Here is a 21,682-nt window from a genome sequence, read left to right on the forward strand (position 1 = left end):
GTCTCTCTTACATTGATGTTTTCCTCTCTCTCCTCCCTCCCTCCCTCCCTTCCATTCTAAGAATTGATGAAAAAAATATCCTCAGGTAAGGGTTAACAAAGAAAAAAATAAAATTTTAACTTTTAATCCTCACTGGAGGCTATGTTTTTACTGATTTTTAGAGAGGGAGGGAGAGGGAGAAACATCAATGCGAGAGAATTATCAATCCGGTTGCCTCCCATACATGCCCTGACCCCAACCAGGGATCAAACCTACAACCTAGGTATTTCCCCAGACCAACTGGGAATTCAACCACAATCTTTTGGTGCACAGGGATGATGCTCCATCCAAGGGAGCCACCCAGCCAGGGTGAAACCTGTTCATTCTTAAGAACTGCATGCAGAATGTGGTCAAGGAATGCACAAAATCAAAGGAAAGGAACTTGGGAGGACCCTTATGGGCCAGTGCCAAGAGATGCTGCCCATGGCAGACAGCCCCAGATAGTAGTGATGTCCACTCACCTTAATTTGGACCTCAGTTGGCATGTGCTTAGATTTCTGCTGCCTTTGCTTTTGGCCTTTTTCATGGATCCTATCTATCTCCTACCTAAACACCTTCAGTGACCCCCCCTCCCCCGAATATAGTCCAAATTCCTTCACCTGGCACACAGGCTCCTGCCTTGTCTCCTCCACCACCATCCAGTGCACCCACATTGCTAGGTGAACCACTATTATTAAATGTTGTTGAACTTCCACCTGCCCTTTGGGCCACAGGCCCTTCCAGGGATCCACTCCTATTCCCTTGCTGAAGGGAGTATTCCCTACTCTGCTCCCAGAGCACCACCACCCTTTCTACATCTAAGTGTTCCTTTCCCCCTCACCAGCTGTGAGCGCTCGGAGGGCAGGGACAATTTTTGACTGAGTAAAAATCATCTCTGTTGCTCCTGTACAGTCTTCCCTCACCACTTCGTGCTTCTACTTTCACGGCTTCACTCTTATCCTGTTTTTTTCAAATATAGTAGAAAAAATTGTGAAAGTAGAAATGCCAAGTGGCGAGGGATGACTGTGTATAAAGAAAGAATCCTACTTCGTGGAAATTCATTTATCGCGGTAGAGTCTGGAACTGATTAACTGCAACAAACGAGGGCCGACTGTATATAGACCACCACGCCAACTTGCCAAGGGCTCCATTCAGGCAGCTCAAGTGAATTTGTGTGTCCTGAGCAGGAAGGAGGGCACTTTGGAAGATGCGGGGTATCAGGGCACAGCCAGAGACTTGGCAGCAGACCCAGACAAATCACTGATGGCTGGATGGACCCAAAAGTACCAAATGACCACAAAGGTCAGGAAAGAAGCAATAAGGCAACAGACTCTTTATTTAATATGGTTTAAAATACATCAAAATCAAGTCCCTGGCTGTTGTGAACACCTAAATGAGACCCCCCCCCCAAAAAGCGGTCAGCACAGTTTCAAACAAACCTGGGAAGCCAAGTTGGACCATAAGGGAAGCAGTTACAGGGACAGATGGCTGCACCACTCCCCCAGGCAGGTGCTTAGCTGTCCCTCGCTGGAGTGACCCTCTGTGCTGTGCAAAGTGGGAGGGCTGGAGCAGCAGCTGGAGAATCAGCTCAGCAGGCCTTAGCCCTCCCCCATAGACACCAGGGCAGCTCCACTGGCCTCTTGGTCAGCCTCAGCAGGGCCACCACAATGGGGTGGAGGAGGGGAAATAACCATTTTTATAGACATAACATTCTCTTACAGAAAAGTGCCTGAGCTCAGCCCATGGTCCAAAAACCTCATGGAAAACAAACAAAAAAGTGCTGCTGACACCTCTCAGAATCTGGTGTACATGAAACTCTCAGCTGGACAAGGTCCTGAACACAAATCACTGTCAGCAGAGCCAGGGCTCTGGGCTGAGCCTCACCTGCTGTGGTCCCGTAGAGGAAAAGCTAGCAATCTAAGAAACCAACACAGCTCTTGGTCCTAGAACTGAGGTCATGTACATGGGACCTGCCCTAGTGAGGAAGGCACTGACCTTCAGATAGGCCACATCCCCTGCATCTGGCCCAGGCTCCTGGCTGGTGTGGGCAGCACCCAGGTACCTGGGCTGGCTTTGGAAAGCAGAGCAAGCAGAGCAGCTGTAGTGATTAAGATTTGGTCAACGGAATTAGAGGAATGGGATCCCCATCTATAGCCGCCTGGCCAGGATGCCCAGAGCTAAGAGCAAAGGTTTCATCCTGCTCAGGGCCTATTATTTCTGACCTGGGAAGCCCAGCTGGGGCTACCTTGCTCACTGTAGCTCCACAGTAGCTGGACTTGGTTTCAGAGGGCTGCTGTGCTGAGTTCCCATCCCACCACACTGAGCTCCAACAGACCCCTCCCCCCAACCCCATGGGCTTTAAGAGGTAGCTGAAGTGAGGCAGGCAATCATATGTGGGCCACTGCAAATCTACCTGGTCTTTAAAGGGGGTGGACAGAAGCTTCTGCCTTTTCCCAGCACTTCCATAGCCTAGCAAACCCTCCCTGTAGGGCGTCTGGCAGCTCTTGTGCACCTCAGACTGGCACAGGGGCTGGGGGAAGGAGCCTTACTGGAACAGGAAGATGCATGTCCAGGGACCATTCTAGACTCAGGCATTTCAGAGGGGAAGAAGAGACCTTAGGAAACACTTCTCCAAAGGAGAGCAGTATCTCAGCCAGGGATGGTAAATAGGTTACAGCACTCAACACTGGCTGCTGAGGGAACCTTGAGAAATGAGATACCAGGGATGAGCAGGCAATACTCTGAAGCAGATTAGTGGTACCTACTATGGGGGCAGAGGAGAAATGGTGTACCTTTCATTTGCATCACTGGTCTGTCAGAACAGGGTTCAGGAATACTTAGTACTCTTCATGAACCTATTTTATGAGAGGGATTTAGGGGCTGAAAGAATGGGCTAGTTGTGCAAGATGAAAGGGCCTGTATGATAATGAATCAGCCTCAAGAAAATACACCAAGCAGCAGCTCAACCATCCTATTCACCTTCGTCTGTGGCTCCCTCAGCTACACTGAAGCCACCCAGCTGGAGGTGGGGTATAGTACCCCAAGCCCAGAAGAGTCCCACTTCCTGATCCAAATTCATCCTGTTGTTCTAGAAAATTGCTCTGTACAAGGACAGAAGAATACCCTAGACAAGTTTGCAACCAGCAGAACTTTCAGAGTATACAGTAACATGTAAGGGGAGGGGCGATTATGAGGTACTGGATGGGGACAGACACAAGTATCTGCAGCCATTTTGTGGATTTCTGGGGTTCAGTCAGTTGTTCTCATTCTTATCCATCAGTTGTCAGACAAGAGCTGAGGCTCCCACACTGGAAGAAATGGGATGTCAAGGATATATCTCAGCTCTTACTCCTTGGACAATGGAACCAGAGCAAATCTCAAGGACTGCACACTGGGAATGGGGGCAGGAAACAGAAACAGACTCATAAAGCCTCCAGGGATAGTTGCTCCTGGGGCTCAGCAACTGCTGCATGGAAACAGTGGTAATGGGAATTGGCGATTGGCGGTGGCCATCCAGGATTGTGACCCATAGGTAAGCTTCCGGTAAGGCCATCAGAAGCCCTTTCCTTCCTCTTACTACAGTTTGATTTCATCAAATAGGAAACCTAAGCACCAACATGACAAAAGTGCCAGGTGGGGTGGAGAGGGTGGTGGGGCACTGGAGGCCAGGAACCAGGCACCACTGCTAGAGTCCTCCTCCTCCCTCAGAAGATCCTCAGTACAAACACTGTCATGTGCAACAAAAACAAACCTTCAGAAAGAATCCTTTGGGTGATCTCGTCAATCATTTGTGCAGGCTAGAGAGGCACCTGTGAATGATAAGGCTACTGAGAAGCATCATTGGCCTAGTCCTGGCACTACCACAGGGCAGGGGAAGTGGTGCCCAGAGGGCTCCCTACCAGCACATCATCCCACACAGAAACATTCTCCAAATTCCTTGTCCTAGGCAGGAAAGTGGTTTGATCACCAGCTCTGAGTGCCCTGCCAAGGCTCTGCCTGGGGACCCCTTTTCCAGGTTAAGAAAAGCAAAGGAGCTTCCAGGAGAGCTGCCCAAGTCCTGCTAACAAGAGAAACACAGTCAAGGCCTGGGTGTGTCACTTGTCATGATCCCTGAAGGGCAGGGAGGGGAGGGGTCTGAGCCTCAAATCAGGCAGGGAAATGTTTAAGTCACTTGTCCTGCCAGGTCACTGTGAAGGCGGCTACAGATGATGGCTCCTCTTTGACTCTTCAGTTCACAAGAGTCACTGACTTCATCTGTACACATCCATCTCCATCCAATGCAAGCCTATTTTACACTTATGGATATAAATGTATAAGGCCTTGCACGTCATATATATGTAAAACTGACCCATGAAATTCAAACTGCAAAGTGTCATGCCAGCCAGGTCAGAGCACCCTGGGCCTCAGCAATGGACTGCTTAGCAGTGGGAGCCTTGCACGGGCCAGGCCTGGCTGGGCTGCTTGCTCCCTTCCCAGCATGCCCCCAGTGCCAGGCTACCTAGGCGGTGGTGGAGGTGGGCTCCTGGGGCCCTGTTTGGCCTGATGCTTCTGTGCTTGGTGCTCCAGGGCAGCGAGGAGCTTCTGTGGCTCCTGGAGAGCTAGGTGCTTGGGTCCCGGGCCCCTCACCACCTTGCTCCTCGCCACCCTGCTCCTTGGAGGCAGTGGCAGCCTCTGGCCTTTGCTCAGGGCCACTGTCAGTGAGGGAGCCTCGGCCACCAGCACTCAGGTCCTGTACCCGCTTGTTCAGGTCATTGCGCTCTGTCTGCAGCGCCCGGCACAGCTTCTCCAGCCGCTGGGTTTTCACCTGCAGGCCCTCCAACTCTTTGTCCCGAAGTGTTTTCTAGGGAGAGAAAGGGCCTTTTCAGTGTCATGCCATAAACCCTCCACCTGACACTGCTGCTTGGTAGAAAACATTCACACTTGAACACTGGGAGCAGACTGGAGTCCAAATCGCCCCTTTCAAGTAAACAGCTGTGGTTTATGCCAAGACTTGCCTGTCAGTTGAGGGCAATGTGGTGTAAAGAGGGGCATGACTTAGAGGCAACGTATTCCTCCACTTATCCACCACAAGACCTTGGCAAAGTACTTGCTCAGATAGTATTTTGAGCCTATCTCCTTAAACTCGTCTACTAACATCAACCTCACAGAGCTGGAGGGACGGTTCGATGAACTGGTCTGGCTGCAGTAGCTGCTCTAACACTGAGTTCCTTTCCTCTCCTACCTCTCAAGCCACAAAATCAAAAGATCAGGGCCACTCCGCACACAAACTACACTCATCGTTGGCACTCCTTGATTTTCTTTATTCTCTTTGCTGCCACTGTAGGCCTATGACTTAGCTCACCACCTCCCCTGGGGAGAGTTGGCAGTGCCTTGGACTCAGATAGACATGCTCATCTCCACTTCATGCTAGGGACATCACTCACTGCTAGAACCACAGGAAATGGCCTGATACTCAGTAATTGCACACTCTGCCCCAGGCTTCCGGGCGCACTCAGCCCACCTCCTCAGCCATCTCCAGCAGAGCCTTGTTGCTGCTCTCCCAACGGGACCGGTACATGGTGGTTTCTTTCTCCAGCTTCTTGATCTTCTTAGTCATCTGGGTTATGTGACAGGCAGAGGAAATGGTCAGGGCACAAGACTGTCTGTATCTGTGTCCCTAAGGTGGGGAATGGTCCCATGGGGGCAGGCAAGGCATTACACGACACAGCCAGTGCCTTCTGTGCCACCTTAGGACCTCTCAAGTTAAATGCTCAATGCCAATAACAAGAAATGACGAGACAGTCCATTCCCCAGGACAACCCGGAAGGTGCACATACCACTGATACTTCCTTGAAAGGGAGGAAAAGCTGGTATCCTTCCTTACAGTCCCACCCTTGGTCTCAATCACACAATTACTGTAAATAGTTCCCAGTGAGGTACCACATTCTAAATGAAGCGGCTTGTGCCCCTGCAGCCACACCCAGCCTGGACCAGTGTTACCTTCTCCATCTCCTGTTTGAAGGTGGTGAACACCTCACTGCTTTTGGAAAGAGTGTTCTGGAACTCCTCAAACTTCTCTGTGTATAGAGCAAGCTGGGTGAGAAAGAAACCAAGTAAGACTGAACTTTCCTGGAGAGCACTTCTGGTCAACACACTCAGACCCATCCTTGGCCCTCTGACCCAACAATTCCACTGAGATACCCTTTTTTTTTTACATAAGTCTAGAAAGTAGGATTTAGGGTGATATATTTTACCTTTCTTTTCAAATGTTTCTTCTGTAATTAAGTATAATTTATAGAATTAAAAACAACCATCTGCCCCCACCTCCTCAAAAGCAACACAACACTTCTGACTAGGAATGAAGTCCTTTGAGCTCACCTAGCCACCTGGTCACCACCACACAGGTGCTGGGCGGGTCCAGAGAGAACAAAGACTCAGCAAGGTCACACAGCAGTCAAGGTAGTCCTAGAATGAGGGTCCCAGTTCCCTCCCCGCAGGACAGGGCCCAGTGAGGAGACCTAGGAGGCACAGGGTCAGGATACACACTATCGCTCACCTGCTGCTTCAGGTGGGTTTCCTGCTGCTTCATCAGCTCACACATCCTCTGGGACTCCACTGCCTCTTTGAGGAGCTATTTCCAAGATAGGACACCAGACCCCATCAGAAGCCCCAAGGGGCTGTGTTTTTTTTTTGCCATATATACCGGAACCCACTGAGACTTCCTGCTCTCCGTCTAGTGTCTGAGGAAGCAGTGCCCAGGTCTGGCCAGGCAAGCAACCTTTCCCATACCAACTGGACTAGGAGCTGAGCCAGAACCCAACCTACCTCTTCCAAGACCACCCCCAACCCCAGGGCCTGAGTCTCACAAAATCCTTCTCCCGCTGGTGCCTCTCCTCTGCCTCCTTCAGCATCTCCTGAGCCTGCTGGAGCTTGGCGTCCACCAGCTGTTGCTGCAGGTCCTTGTGTTTGAAGACTTTGTCGATATGCTGCAGAAAGCACGGTGGGAGGGGTCCACCCATCAGAAGCTCCATTTCTCAGGGAGGCCCAGTAGCTAGATACCAGGGCCCCCCTGTCCCCCACAACCCCCAGCTCAGCCCCCATCTCAATCTGACATGCTGGACTCACGTGAACCATAGAACATGGGTCCCAACCTCACCTTATATCTCTCCCACTGAGTCAGTCCTGGGTGATCACAGGGGTTTATGGATGAAATCAGCTCCCAGGAAGCAAATTAATAAATACTCAAATCTCCAGCCCCAAGAGAGACCAATTTATTGGGCTGACAACCCTCACTTTTGTAGCCCGTCTCCCTTGTAAGTGGGAAGAAAGGGCAAAAATGACACCTGTGCCAACAGCTTAGCTCTAATGGCAGAGCTCTGTCTATAGGTGAAGATTTGATAGCCCAAGGACGGATGTCCTAACTGCAGAAGACCTGGAAACTGGGATGGGGATAGAGCGAAGATGATGGACTCAAGTGCTACCTAAAAGGTAAAAGCAACTGCATAAAGGGGTGTAGAAAATTTTGTGTTTTTTTTTTAACAAGAAAGGGAAGGTGGCTTGGGTATGTGTCTAGTTTGGGACATGATGAATTTCAGTCGTCTGTGATCTGAGGCTCAGAGTGGGTAGGACAGCAGTGTCTGATTCCAACTGGGGGTGGGGTGTAAATGAGGGACACAAGACTTGGGGCCCCACACCTCTACCTCCACAGGCAGTACCAATTCTTCTTTTTTTTTTTTTATCCTCACCTGAGGACATTTTTTCGTTTTTTGTACAGACAGAGTGGGAGGGAGAGAGAGAGAGGGAAACATCGATGTGAAAGGGACACATTGAGTGGCTGCCACCTGCGCGACCAACCAGGGCCGGGGACAAACTGCAACCAAGGTACATGCCCTTAGCGGGAACCGAACCCGGGTCTCTCTGGACCTCAGGTGGACGCTCTGACCGCTGAGCCAAACCGGCCAGGGCCCAATTCTTCTTTTGCCTTGGGTTGAAGCAGGGTGGGGGTCAGGGGGAGAGGAAGAGTCCTCCATGTCTTTCAGTGCTGAGGGACAAGAACCAAACCAACTCCCCTCAAACCAAATGCATCACAAGCAGCCTTATTCCTAGATGACAAAAGTATAGGAAAAGACAGGGTGGGTCAGGGGAAGCCCCTCTAGGCTTTGCACACAGTGACTGCCACACTGGACTGTGAGCCCAAGAGGGCAGGGTCTTGCCTATACCACCTATCACCTGTCACCACAGCCCCAGGGCCTAGGAAGAGGCCTGGTCCCAAAGAGACACAAAGGAGGGATTCAGGTGCCCTGGGAAGCAGCCAATGCCAGCCAAGGCAGTGACATCCGGCCTTTTCTGGTGGCAGGGGCAGCAGAGCACCAAGGAATCAGAGGGCATAGCCTTTGGAGTCACTGGCCACAGGGCCAGCTCCTTCCCTGTAATTTCACATTCTAAAAAATTCTGAAAACTAAAATTGTTAGAAGTTGGCAGACAAACTTGACCTGTACCTTTGTACGGCTAATTATAATCTAGGTACGTATACTCAGTTTAATTGAATAAATATTAATGTGTCTGATTTGGGGATGCTGCCATAAGCAACACCCTACGGGGGGGTACTATGTGATACACAGTACATGAACATTATTTTCATTCCAATACTTGGGCAGTTCTAAATCTACAAGATACCTGGCCCTACCATTTTGGACAGATATTATGGACCTGTGCTCATATGGCTGTGGGCTATTCTCTTTTCCTTACCTCAAATCCTTGTCTACATGAAGATGTACAACATTGCTCCCCTCCCAAGGAAGAAGGAAGAATGGGAGAATGAAATGAAGCCTCAAAAGTGCTGTCCCAGTGCCTGCCACACACCCAGAACCTCCCAATTCCCTGGCCATGGTGGCTGTCCATGACACCTTACCTCCTCTCGTAGCTCATACTGCTCAATCAGCTTCTTGAGCCTCTCAGCCAGCTCCATGTTCTCCTGGCGCAGCTTGGAATTACGCTCATTGTGCTGCTCCATCTGTAGCTGAATGTCATTCAGCGTCACCTGGAAGTGTGAGGTCACCTCCTTGCGTTTCTCCTCCTCCTCCCGGGCCCGCTGCACGCCTTCTTCCTGGGCAGAGAAGTCAGCCCCAGCTCCATCATCTATTGCTCCCCAGCCAGCTTTACCAGGCTCCCCCAACTAGCTCAGGATGGTGTCTATCAATAGTCCTCCCTGCTCTCAAAGCGAGGGGTAGCCAAGCTCCAAGATGTCACGCAATGGGGGCTCCTAGCAGACCCTTCTGTATCTCAGGTGGCACCAAGTGAGAGATTCTCTCCCTAGAAAAATGCAGGCATACATGTTAAGTGCCATTCTGAAGAACTTTCAATTTCCTGAAACCTAGCTTCTAGACCTATTAAATAGTCTCTTTTCTTTATTGACTTTTTAGAGAGAGAAAGGGAAAGAGGGAAGGAACGAGAGAGAAAGAAACATTGATTTGTTGTTCCACTTATTTATGTACTCATTAATTGCTTCTTGTATGTGCCCTGACCAGAGATCGAACTCACAACCTTGATGTATCTGGGAAGATGCTCTAAACAACTGAGCTACCTGACCAGGGCCTTAAGTAGTCTTGTTTTAATGGGCTTGCATCTTTGACACCTCCCCCTACCACCAAGTAATTAGATTCAGTAATACCCAGGGGATCGGCAAAATTGTGCAGAATTTAGGCATTCAGATACTGTTAGTGGGAAGGAAATCTGGCAAAATCTATTAAAATTTAAAATTTGCACACTCTTTGACCCAAACATATCACTTTTGAGATTTATCTTATAGATAAATTCTATGTAATTACCAGGAATATATGTAATAAGAATTCTCATTGTAGCTCTCCATATATAATAATGAAAAATTGGAAACAACCCCAAAATACCTCAATGAGGATAGGAACAAAATACAATATCCATACAATGATGTTGTTAAAAAGAATGAGATAGGTGTATATACACTGACAGGGAAAGATAAGGCATTGTGTACAGTGAAAAAATGGAATAGGATATGAAACAATACATGTGTAATACTTTCATTTAAAAAAACTGTATGTAGGGTTTTATATGTAGATAGGGAAGTTAAAAGGTTGTACTTAAACTTACATATTAGGTTTACTTCCCTGTGGTTTCTGCTGGGTCTTAGGGTTGAAGACAGTGGGTGACTATTACCTTTGATGTACTATACTTTTGTCACCTTTGAACCCGTCACATCAAACATAATACATTTTGTAACATTTTAAAAGACAAACTAAAGACTAGCAAAGCAAGTTGCAAAATACCATACATTTACTGATCCAAGTTGTATGAGAAATATATAAAAGCTATATGTACAAAAATGACCTGGAGGTCATAGCAGTGACCAGGCTTTAACCAGAGTAGCCTCACCCTAGGATAGACAGAACAAGGAGAACAGGACCCATATTTCTGACTGACCAACTCTTGAGAGCAGAGCTGCTGGTCGGCACTGGACCACAGCTTACCCGGGACTGCGATAGAATTGAGAACTCCTGAAGGCCTGCAATCTGGGTTCTCTTTGCTCCTTAGTCTTTACCTGACCTAATACAAGTACATGTCAAATGGTTACAAGTAGTTCTCACTAAGGCAGGGCATTACCGGGGAAATCTATTTCTATACTGAGAGCCTGTGCTAGTTTTTAAGGGGAAAGCCACTAAAGATAAGTGGAAGTCAAGGTAGCCAGTTGTCCTTCTCAGAGGGCCCAGCCAGCCTACCTTGAGGGAACGGTTGTGGCGCTGCAACTCACGGCACAGGCTCTCAAGCTTGCTGCGGGCCAGGATGGCCTTGCTGTGCTCACCACGCAGGTGGTCCTTCTCCTGCACCAGCTGGCTCTGCTTCTTTTGCAGGAGCTTCATCTGCTTCTGGGAGTTCCGGTGCTCCTCCAGCTGGGGAGAGGAGGGCAGGTAAATGCTCTGTGAAGCTCTGAGCTGACCTGATCCTGGCCCTCTCCCCTGACTCCAGCCATAATAGCTCAGGTCGGACACTGTGTGGGTGCTCCATTTGCTCTTCACAAAAACCCCAAGAGCCCCTGCACCTCAAGGATACAGAAATGGACACTCAGACACGAAAAGCAGAGGTATGCAGCCAGTATATCCTGGTCTCTCTCCCAGCTCTGACTCCAGAGACAAAGCTCTCAAGACTCTCATAACCATTACACTGCTCCAACTCTGGGGACACTCATGCCTTCTTATGAGACCACAGGCTACTCATCTTTGTACTCATCAACAGACCCCATCACTCCCTACTCCAAGACTTTTAGCACTGGTGCACCATTTCTTCAACACAACTCTTATCATTTTGGCCTTTTTTGTTAATCCTCACCCGAGGATATTTTTCCATTGATTTTTTGATAGAGTGGAAGGGAAGGAGGGAGGAGGAGAGACACACACACACACATTGTCTCCCACACGACTGGGGCCGGGGATTGAACCTGCAATCCTGGTACATGCTTTTGACTGGGAATTGAACCCGCGACCCTTTGGTCCTCTGGCCAACGCTCTAACCACTGAGCCAAAAGTCAGGGTTCATCTTGGCTTTTTCATTCATTACTGACAGACAATCCTTCTGACTCCCTGGACTCACAGTCCTTAACCTCCTCCCTGAACCTGTCCTCTCTCAGCTCAGATCTATTTTCTATGAGCCTATTCATGCTGAACAGTACACAGAATGCAACTCAAGTATGTAATTATAACTTTCCAGTGGCCACATTTAAAAAGTAAAAAATAGCCCTGGCCGGTTTTGCTCAGCGGTTAGAGCATCAGCCTGCGGTCCAGAGAGACCCAGGTTCAGTTCCTGCTAAGGGCATGTACCTCGTTGCAGTTTGTCCCCGGCCCTGGTTGGGTCATGTGGGTGGCAGCCACTCAATGTATCCCTTTTATGTCGATGTTTCTCTCTCTCTCCCTCCCACTCTATCTGAACAAAATATTGAAAAATGTCCTCGGGTGAGGATAAATAAATAAAATAAAAAGTAAAAAATAAAGTTGGTGAAATTAACTTCTAATATCAGAATATTATAATTTCAACCTAGAATCAATGTAAAAAGTTTGAGGTATTTTACAGTCTTCCTTTACCTTAGGTCTGTAAAACACAATGTGTACCTTATACTTATAACTCATCCAGATTCAGATTAGTCACATTTCAACCGGCCACTGTCTTCACTCAGAATTGCACCCACCTCCATGATCTCATCCCAAGCCAGCACCACCACACATCTTCCTAGTTCATCCCCTCCAACCAATATCTGTGGTCTCAGAAGGTCCAGCTTACATTCCTTTCTTTTCCCAGAAAAATCTCAACTCTGGTATATCGACTTCCTGCTTACCTGCACTGGCACTGGAGCAGCCCTTGTTTAAAGAATCTCACTTTATTTATTTATTTATTTATTTATTTATTTATTTATTTTAATCCTCATCCGAGGACATTTTTCCATTTTTTGTACAGACAGAGCGGGAGGGAGAGAGAGGAAGAGAGAGAGAGGGAAACATCGATGTGAAAGGGACACATCGAGTGGCTGCCACCCGCACAACCAACCAGGGTCGGGGACAAACTGCAACCGAGGTACGTGCCCTTAGCAGGAACCAAACCCAGGTCTCTCCGGACCGCAGGTGGACGCTCCAACCGCTGAACCAAACCGGCCAGGGCTAAAGAATCTCACTTTGACATTCATGACCATCACTGCCCCCTGGTCTGCCTACATTTCTCATGTTATTCACATTCTTCTTCTAGAACACTATTTCATTCTCCTCTTCAAATCTCTCCCGCCCAAGCTAAAACTACCATTTCCATTTCCTTGAGAACACAGAAGCAGCCAGAGGAGCAAAGGCACAAGCTCTATATTATCCAGTCCACCTATACCCATCCTCTCCTGGTCATGAGAACTGGTCCAGCTTTTAACCATGGTGGACTCCTGTGCTGGTGCAATGGACCTCACCTCCTCTTGGCCACTCAAGAACGTCATTCTAGCAACCCACTTCCTCCTCTCCAGCCATCATCAATCTTTCCAGGGCTGGATCATTCTGAAATGGTGGTATCTTTCTTATATCCTTTCCTTTATTTAATCATTATAATAACCCCATTAGGCAGGTATGATTTCCCCCATTTTATAGATGAGAAAAATTCCTTACAAAATTCCAGCTAATAAATGTGAATAGAATGAAATAATTTAAAAATAAGTTATTAGGCCTTAGCCAGTTTGGCTCAGGGGTTAGAGCATTAGCCTGCAAACTAGAGAGTCCTGGGTTTGGTTCCTGCTAAGGGTACGTACCTCGGTTGTAGTTTGTCCCCAGCCCTGGTTGGGGTCGTGTGTGTGGTAGCCACTCTATGTGTCTCTCTCACATTGATGTTTTTCTCCCCCCGCCCCGCTCTGTCTGAAGATAAATGCAAAAAAAAAGAAAAAAGTCCTCGAGTGAGGATAAAAAAAAAAAAAAGTTATTAGGCAATAACCTTCAGTAGATGAATCTATTCATTCAGATTTTGATAGGGAACCTGAATAATCTTTCATCTCTAAAAGTGGGATGACAGCCCTGGCCAGTCTGGCTCAGCGGTTGGAGCATCGGCCCATGGACCAGAGAGTCCCGGGTTTGGTTCCTGCTAGGGGCATGTACAAAATAAAATAAAATAAAATTACTACATGATCTGGGTGTGCCATAATTAAAAAAAAATAAAAATAAAGGTGGGATGACCACACTTTGTTTCTCCTGTGATCCACCTACAAAGAATTCTTGTAAGCCCTGGCCGGTTTGGCTCAGCGGTTAGAGCATCGGCCTGCGGTCCAGAGAGACCAGGGTTCGGTTCCCGCTAAGGGCGTGTACCTTGGTTGCAGTGTCCCTGGCCCTGGATGGGTTGTGCAGGTGGCAGCCACTCAACGTGTCCCTTTCATGTCGATGTTTCTCTCCCTCCCTCCCACTCTATCTGAACAAAAAAATGGAAAAATGTCCTTGGGTGAAGAAAAAAAAAAATTCTTGTAAAAAGAGCTGAACTTGGATTAAGCTCCTAAAGTTAACTTCCACTTTATTTACAGAAACTAAGGAGGCAAAGGAACAAGTTAAATGCCACCACGAAGCTACAAAGTGGGACACCCTACAAGACAAGTGATCTGCAATAAGTCAATGTTATGGGGAAAAGGGCAGGGCAGTAAGGGGAAAACTGCTTTGGAGTAAAGGGGGGAAAAAATGTCATACCAACCCAATGTTATAAACGGACCTCCTTTGGACCTTGATTTGATCAAACTGACATTTTTAAACAACTGGGGAAATTTGACTATGGACTGGGTGTTAAGAGAGTATCAAATGATTAATTTTATTAAGTGTGATGATGGCCCTGGCATTTTCCACATTTGGGGAAGATGCATACTGAAGCACATAGGGGTGAGATGACATGGTATCTAGGATGCAGGCCAGGAGCTAGGTCTCTGCCACTAGAACATGCAATCTCTCCTCTTATTGTCAGCCCAGAAGACAGTGACTGAGACTTGACCCCCTAGTTAGATGAGGAAAAGGCTCAGAGAGGTTGATCAGAGCCTAAGCCACCCACCTGCCCTTGTATCCCCAACCCCATGCTGGGTGGCCTGCTGACATTCCGAGGCAGAGAAGGTACAAGAAGAACGGGGAGAACTGACCAGTTCAGCATACTTCTTGCACAGAGCTGCCAACTTCTCTTCTGGGGTACTCAGCGTGTTCAATGTCTGCATCAGTAATGTAATTTCCTTTCCTGCAAAGTACAGGGAGCAAAGGCATGTAACCCCTCCTCTGGAGGTCCCCTCCAGGCCTGGGTCCATACTCTTCTGTCTTGAGACAGCCCTCCCCTATCATACTTTATATTTTTGTTTGTTGAACTGGTTGCTTTCCCTGCTAGTCTGTGGGCTTTGGGAGGGCTGAGACCAACTCAATTCTGCCCATCACTGTAGCCCAGTGCTGTCCCTAGTGCCCATAACAGAGGATATGCTCAACAAATACTTATTAAATCAATGACTGAATCTCTGTGGAATCTTCCTGGTGAGCACCAGGAATGGAAGAAAAAAAAGCTGACAACTCTACCAACAGATTTAAGAAAGGTGTCCCATCTGTGAATTCAGTACTACTGTTTCAATACAAGGAACACCCTCTAAAGAGGAAGGATGCAAAAAGGAATGAAGTGACAACTCTGGGAAGCTCCAAGATATCAGTGTGGAGACTGCAAGTCAGTCACTGGCACACAGACCAAATCCAACCCACAGATGGGTTTTGTTTGGCTCCTAGCATATCAGTTGCCAACTGTTAAAAATCTAGAGCTAGAATGTAACTCTGGCTTTTCTTAAAATAAAATAAAAAAAAGGCTATCTAGACATAGCCTGTAGTTTTACGTGCTATCAACTTGCTGGGAGCACATGGCAGTCAACCCTTTGGATGAAGTAGGCACTCTCTTGGCTAGCTTGGTTTAGTTGTGTTTTCAACCCTGATCTCATCTAATTCTCTTATTGTAGAGAAGTGACAACTAAGGACCAGAAAGGAGAAAAGCCTTGCTCACGGTTGCAGTTTAGAAATGATGCTGTCTGGCACAGGAGTCCACCCAGGCCTCCTGCTCTCCATTTTCTCAAAGAGCAGGTTGGATTTCAGTTCTCACTTGCTCCCAAGGCCAGAAGCCCTTATGCAGTGAACAAGCTGCACACCTCTCTGCGATGGTCTCACAGCCCTGGCTATGATTAAACTAGTGTGACACACTGCTCTGAAAAGCAGGGCTCCCTCTGAATCCTAGCAGAGCAGGGTAGCCCACGGAATGTCAGGTACAAACTCCCTCCCCTCACCAGCCTCACAAATAGTTGCCCTCTGCTCACCCAGACCCTTGGCTTTCTTCTTTTCCTGTGGCCTTCGGTGGTCTCGGTCTCCCACCTCATCACTTGCCCGGATCTCATCTGTGCCTGTCTCCCCCTTGGAGGTCTCCTTTTCACCATTGACTACTGGGGTCTCTGGCTCAGGCTCCCCATTCCTTGAAGCATAGGTCCGGGACTTCTCTGCATCTTCAGGTTCAGCAGGCTCACCCTGTGCACCATCCTCACCTGGGCCCCCCTGATTGTTGTCCACACAGTACGTACTCAGGATGTCTTCCAACTGGCGGCTCAGCTCCTCAGAGACATCACGGAGGGCCCCAGACTGAGAGGTTTTGGCTTGTGCTCCTGAAGCAGGAGAGGATAAGGAGCAGAGTGAGAAATAAGGTGGTTATACCACTGATCAGGATTTTTCAGGCCCGAACTTACTGGTTTGGGTTAAATGTTGCCTGACTTTTTTAAGCTCAATCTACCTATAAAATGATATGACTACTTCTCACTACCACCCACCCGTTTGCTTTGAGTAGAAAACAAATCACGTAAGCAAAAGATCCAGCACATAGAAATGGCATGTGGCAAGAGCTCAAAGGCTAGTCCACCCTCTTGTCCTCCCCGTGAAAATCACTTTTTTTTTATCCTCATCAGAGGACATTTTTCCATTTTTTGTTCAGATAGGCAGGGAGAGAGAGAAAGAGAAAGAGAGAGAAACATCGATGTGAAAGGGACACATCGAGTGACTGCCACCCACACGACCAACCAGGGCCGGGGACAAACCGCAACCAGGTACGCGCCCTTAGTGGGAACCGAACCCGGGTCTCTCCGGACCACAGGCCGACGCTCTTAACCACTGAGCCAAACTGGCCAGGGCGAAAATCATTTCTTGCTATTAAAATGTTCCAGAAATGCCTCAAGTATAAAGAGCAGCTACCGCCCTGACCGGTTTGGCTCAGCGGTTAGAGCGTCGGCCTGCGGTCCGGTCCGGAGAGACCCGGGTTCGGTTCCTGCTAAGGGCACGTACCTTGGTTGCAGTTTGTCCCCAGCCCTGGTTGGGTCGTGTGGGTGGCAACCACTCGATGTGTCGCTTTCACGTCGATGTTTCTCTCTCTCTCCCTCCCTCTCACTCTATCTGAACAAGATATCGAAAAATGTCCTCGGGTGAGGATTAAAAAAAAAAAAAAAAAAAAAAAAGAGCAGCTACCCACTGGTGCATGAGGTGTTTCTAATCTGGACTTGCAGGGTGGGTGTCTCATATGACTGCCACCCGATGAATCCTGTCAGAGCCTTCTCTCAAGTTTTATTCCTGTGCTTAGAGTCCAAGACTCTACCCTAGACAGGGTGGGGGTCGCACAGACTCAGTACTGTCCTCTTCTCATTCTACAGCTCCTTCTTTCTGGGTAAACAGGGCCTCTAACTCCAGAAGCTAGACTGGCTCACCACACACTCCTCCCCTCGCCCGCTGGAAAAGCAGAGCTGGCACACACCCTCAGTCTTCCCTGGAGCCTGGCTGGTGGCACCTTCAGCTTCTGTCGCAGAGGCCGACTGGCTGCGCAGCCCCTGGGCTCCCTCTGGTCCTACTTCCGCCGGCCCCGAGTTGCTTTTTGGGTTGGAAGTGTTGCCTGATTGCTTGGCAGTCCCATTCTTTTTGTCTTGATTCTTCATCGTGGTTTGCAATGCTAGGTGAGGAGCTGATCCTACAAAAACGAACACACTTGCTATTTTCCAGACTTCGAAATTCTTCTCAGCCCGGACCAGAAATCCCAATACCGAATGCACAAAGCTCCTAAAAACAAACTGGCCGGCCTTCCCCGGAGGAAACCAACGGTTCTCCCTGTCTCTGGCGGGTTAGGGGAGCCTGGTGTGCCCAAACAGGTTTTTGGGGTGCTGCTCCAGGAGCGAGGGAGGACAGGCCTCCTTTTTCCTGAAGCCTCTTCCCGGCACAACGGGGCCCCCTCAGGATCTGCCAAGCGCGGGATAGGCTCCCGGCCGGTGACTGACGTGGCGGGACGCTCTCGATTCTTGATCTCTCCCCCGCCTCCCGGGCCCCACGTGGGCACCCCCGCGCGCGCGCGCACACAGCCACCCACGCCCCGCGCGCCCTCCCACCGCGCGCGCCGCCCGCCAGCAGCCCGCCCGCACATGCGCAAACATCGGCCCTGCCCCCGGCCCGAGCCCTCGCGCGCAATCTGCATGATTCTTCCCACTGGCTGAAAGCGCTCAGGTCTACAGACCCTCTCTGATCGCCTCGTCCCTCTAGCCGCCGCGGTACGGACCCCACTACCGACGTCCTGACGGATCGCCCGCTGTGGCCTCGCACCGGAAACCCTGGGTAACCGCTGCCGGCAGAGCCTGCTCCCTGCAGCCAATCAATAGCCCGCTCTCGCGCGGGGCTTGCTGGGAAAGATGAGGAACAGCAGCCTCTGAGGCGGGCGAGTTGGAGGGCGGGGAAGAGGGGGAGGAAAGGACTACATTTCCCTCCGTGCATCGGGGATGACCCCCAACTCCCAGGATGCAATAGAAAGGGCTTTCATTCTAGGAGCCACATACTCCGGAGTTCCGGAAGGAGCAGGTCATTCTGCACAAGGATCGACGTTAACTTCGTGTCTATCGTAGAAGCTATGGTTCAGCTCTGGAAGCTTAACGCCTGGATCTTCTTTCTTGTACGCCTCCACCAATCCTTCCTCCCTGCTGTGAACATGTATGCCAGCCTGGGAACTGAGGATGAGGGAGAAAATACTGGGTTGGGAACCAGGAGAATTGTATTGCAGCCCGAACGTCATCACTGAATCGCTACGTGACTGGGCATTCTTTTCTGTCCCAGGGACTCAATTTCCGTGTTCACATGGAAGCTTTCAATAACAATAGTAGTTCTCTGAGCACTTACGGTGTGCTTTCCCGTTATCTACTAGCTTAACTCATAACTACTCATCAAGATAAATACTATTTGTTATTCCCATTTTACAGCTGAGGATGGTAAGGCAAAGGTTAACTTGCCCAAGGTCACATCGCTATTGAGCGCTAAGAGCAGGAAGTCGGGCACCAGCACCCATCTTAACTACTGGACTACCCTGCCTCTCACCCAGAATAAATAACCATGGTCGGCTTTCCCTGAGGAGTCAAGGTAAAACTTTGTGAAAGTAGGATATATTTTTTCCCTTCTCCAATACCAGCATGAGCCCTTCTTTGGAAGGAGCTGAGAGGACCTTGGAAGAAGTTCAGCCTCAGCAGATTCTTGAGCCTTTTCTTTGGCCCACCCTCCACAAAGAAAGTTCTATTGCACTGGGGATAAAGGTGAAAAAGCCACTTTTCTCCAAATGTGAGATCACAATTTTTTATACAGTTGCCTATAGATAATGGAATTAAATAACAAGCCCACACTGCCTTTCTGTGTTGTTGCTCCAACTCTACTTTTACTATTTCCAGGACTTCCCAGGTTTTTGCAGATGCTATTATTCTAGCTTCCAAAATGCTTTTCTGGCAAAAACACTTTTTGAGGCCCAGCTTAAAGGTCACTTCAGTCTTCCATTGCTATGCATGCAGTGTGTCCTAGCTCCCAATGTCTGGATAGAGTTCTATTACAGCTTTGAGTATTGAAATTATTTGCTTACAAATCAATGAACATTACAAGAACTGTTGGTTAAATCCTCTAGTTCTAAAGTCTAGGATTTCTGGGGGCAGAGAATGTTTTGTTGTGCAAGTCAGCATTGTTTTAGGGCTCTTAAGATGTGAAGTATTTTTCCCATTTAAGACTCTTGGGTAATGGTCTTCCCCTTCTATTAGGCAGCACAAGTTGATGTTTACCAGGTAACATTGAGAAGTAACGTGGTATAATAGGATAATGGTGAAACCCAAACCCAGAAAGGTTTGGACTCCAGGTCTCAGGAAACCAAGGCCTGATTATTTCCAGAAAAGCATGTTGGAAATTTGTTGAGGTAATACATAAATCAGGCCTTGATGAATTTCCATAGGAAGGTGTTCTAGGCTGCTAAAGAACATAGGCAAGAACAAAGTGAGGGGTGGAGCAGTTTAACAAGGATCAACAGGGACCAATTGGGTAGTGAGTGGATAAGTAGGCAAGGAATAACACAATTTGGCCTTGACCAGCGAGCTCAGTTGGTTAGAGCATCATCCTGATACGCCAAGTTTGGGGGTTTGATTCCCGGTCAGGGCACATACAAGAATCAACCAATAAATGCAATAAATAAGTGGAACAACAAATTGATGTTTCTTTCTCTAAAGTCAATTAATGAAATTTTATTTTAAAAAAAAAGGAAGTCACAAAATTTGACAACATGGGTTAAAAGTTAATTTCTCACCCTGGTTGGTTTGGCTTAGCAGTTAGAGCATTAGCCTGCAGACCGAAGGGTCATGGGTTCAATTCCCTGTCAAGGGCACGTACCTAGGTTGCAGGTTCATTCCAGGTCGTGAGGGAGGCAACTGATCTATGTGCCTCTTCCACACCAAAGTCTCTCTCTCTTTTCTCTCCCTCCCTCCCTTCCACTTTATCTAAAAAAAAAAAAAGGAAAAATGTCAGGTGAAGATTAATAAAAAACAAAAAGTTTCTCCTTTGCTATCAAAGAAAATAGTAACAATATTAGAATCTGCCAGGGTCAGGGAGACCATTGGGAATGGTGGTGATTGTGGTCAAATAGGCTCTTTGAGATTGTTTTCAAGCAGAAACTCTGGCTAGTAGTGCCAAATGTTTTCCAAGACAGTTATCTTGATTTTTAAAAATGTGCCCTGGCCAGTTTGGCTCAAAGGTTTAGAGCGTCAGCCTGCGGTCCAGAGAGACCTGGGATCGGTTCCAACTAAGGGCACGTACCTCAGTTGCAGTTTGTTCCTGGCCCTGGTTGGATGGTGCAGGAGGCAGCCACTCTGTGTCACTTTCACGTCGATGTTTCTCTCTCTTCCTCCCACTCTATCTGAACAACAAAAATGTTGGTGCCCTGGCCAGTTTGGCTCAGCAGTTGAGCATCGGCCTGCGGACCAGAGTGTCCCGGGTTTGGTTTCTGCTAGGGGCCACGTACCACAAAAAAATAAATAAATAAAAAAATGTTGGCGATGTATTAAAACTTAAACACACTCTCATTTAACCAAAATCCTTTTTTTGTGTTGAATCAACTTTTTGGCTGCTTGTCTGTAATCTCTGCTTTAGGAATTGGTCTGTAAACTCTATGACCTTAATGGGCTCACTAAGTTATAGTGACAGAACGCAGACCAGTGGTTGCTGGGGGCTGGATGAGAATTCCTAAGGGGCATGCAGAAACTTCTAGAGGTGATGGATATGTTCACTGTCTTGATTAGGTGATGGTTTCATGGTTACATATATGTCAAAACCTATCAAATTATATATTTTAAATATGTGCCATTTACTGTATATCAATTATATTTCAATAAAGCTTATTTTTAAAAACATCTTTATAGCAGGAGTAGGCTGGTGCCTTTTTTTTTTTTAAATCAATTTGTTTTTGTTACAGATGTTTCTCATTTTTCCCCCATTGACACCCTCCTCTCCTTCACCCCAGCCCCATCCCCAGCTTTGTTGTCTATGTTCATTGGTCATGCATACATGCATGTAAGTTCTGTGGTTTACCTCCCCACCCTCAACCTCCCCTCCTCTGAGGCTTATCAGTCTGTACCCCACCTCTATGTCTCTGGGTTAATTTTGTTTATCAGTTTGTTTAGTTCATTATATTCCACAAATAAGTGAGATCATGTGATATTTGTCTTTCTGTGGGGCTGTTGCAATTCTTAATTCTACTGTTAGGCCACGAGTTTAAACACGCTCTCCTCATTCACTTCAAAAGAATCCAGTCTAGGAAGAATCTGACAATTTAGAACTTTGCAACA

The 21,682-nt window shown here is 48.1% G+C and overlaps 1 protein-coding gene across 1 annotated transcript; it reads right to left on the reverse strand.

Annotated features, from left to right (window-relative positions):
* Window positions 1–1,357: 1,357 nt before the first annotated feature.
* TXLNA (taxilin alpha) lies at window positions 1,358–18,440 on the reverse strand. Its single transcript, XM_036256460.1, has 12 exons — window positions 18,380–18,440; window positions 18,064–18,226; window positions 17,317–17,526; window positions 15,845–16,183; window positions 14,651–14,742; window positions 10,749–10,919; window positions 8,909–9,103; window positions 6,864–6,983; window positions 6,554–6,628; window positions 5,998–6,090; window positions 5,519–5,614; window positions 1,358–4,858 (listed from the first exon to the last, which is right to left on the reverse strand). The coding sequence occupies exons 3-12, from the start codon at window positions 17,492–17,494 to the stop codon at window positions 4,517–4,519; spliced, it is 1,701 nt and encodes a 566-aa protein (XP_036112353.1). The 5' UTR covers window positions 17,495–17,526; window positions 18,064–18,226; window positions 18,380–18,440; the 3' UTR covers window positions 1,358–4,516.
* Between the last annotated feature and the right edge of the window lie 3,242 nt (window positions 18,441–21,682).

The sequence above is a fragment of the Molossus molossus genome, unplaced genomic scaffold, assembly GCF_014108415.1.
Source record: "Molossus molossus isolate mMolMol1 unplaced genomic scaffold, mMolMol1.p scaffold_m16_p_12, whole genome shotgun sequence".
Taxonomy (NCBI): Eukaryota; Metazoa; Chordata; class Mammalia; order Chiroptera; family Molossidae; genus Molossus; species Molossus molossus.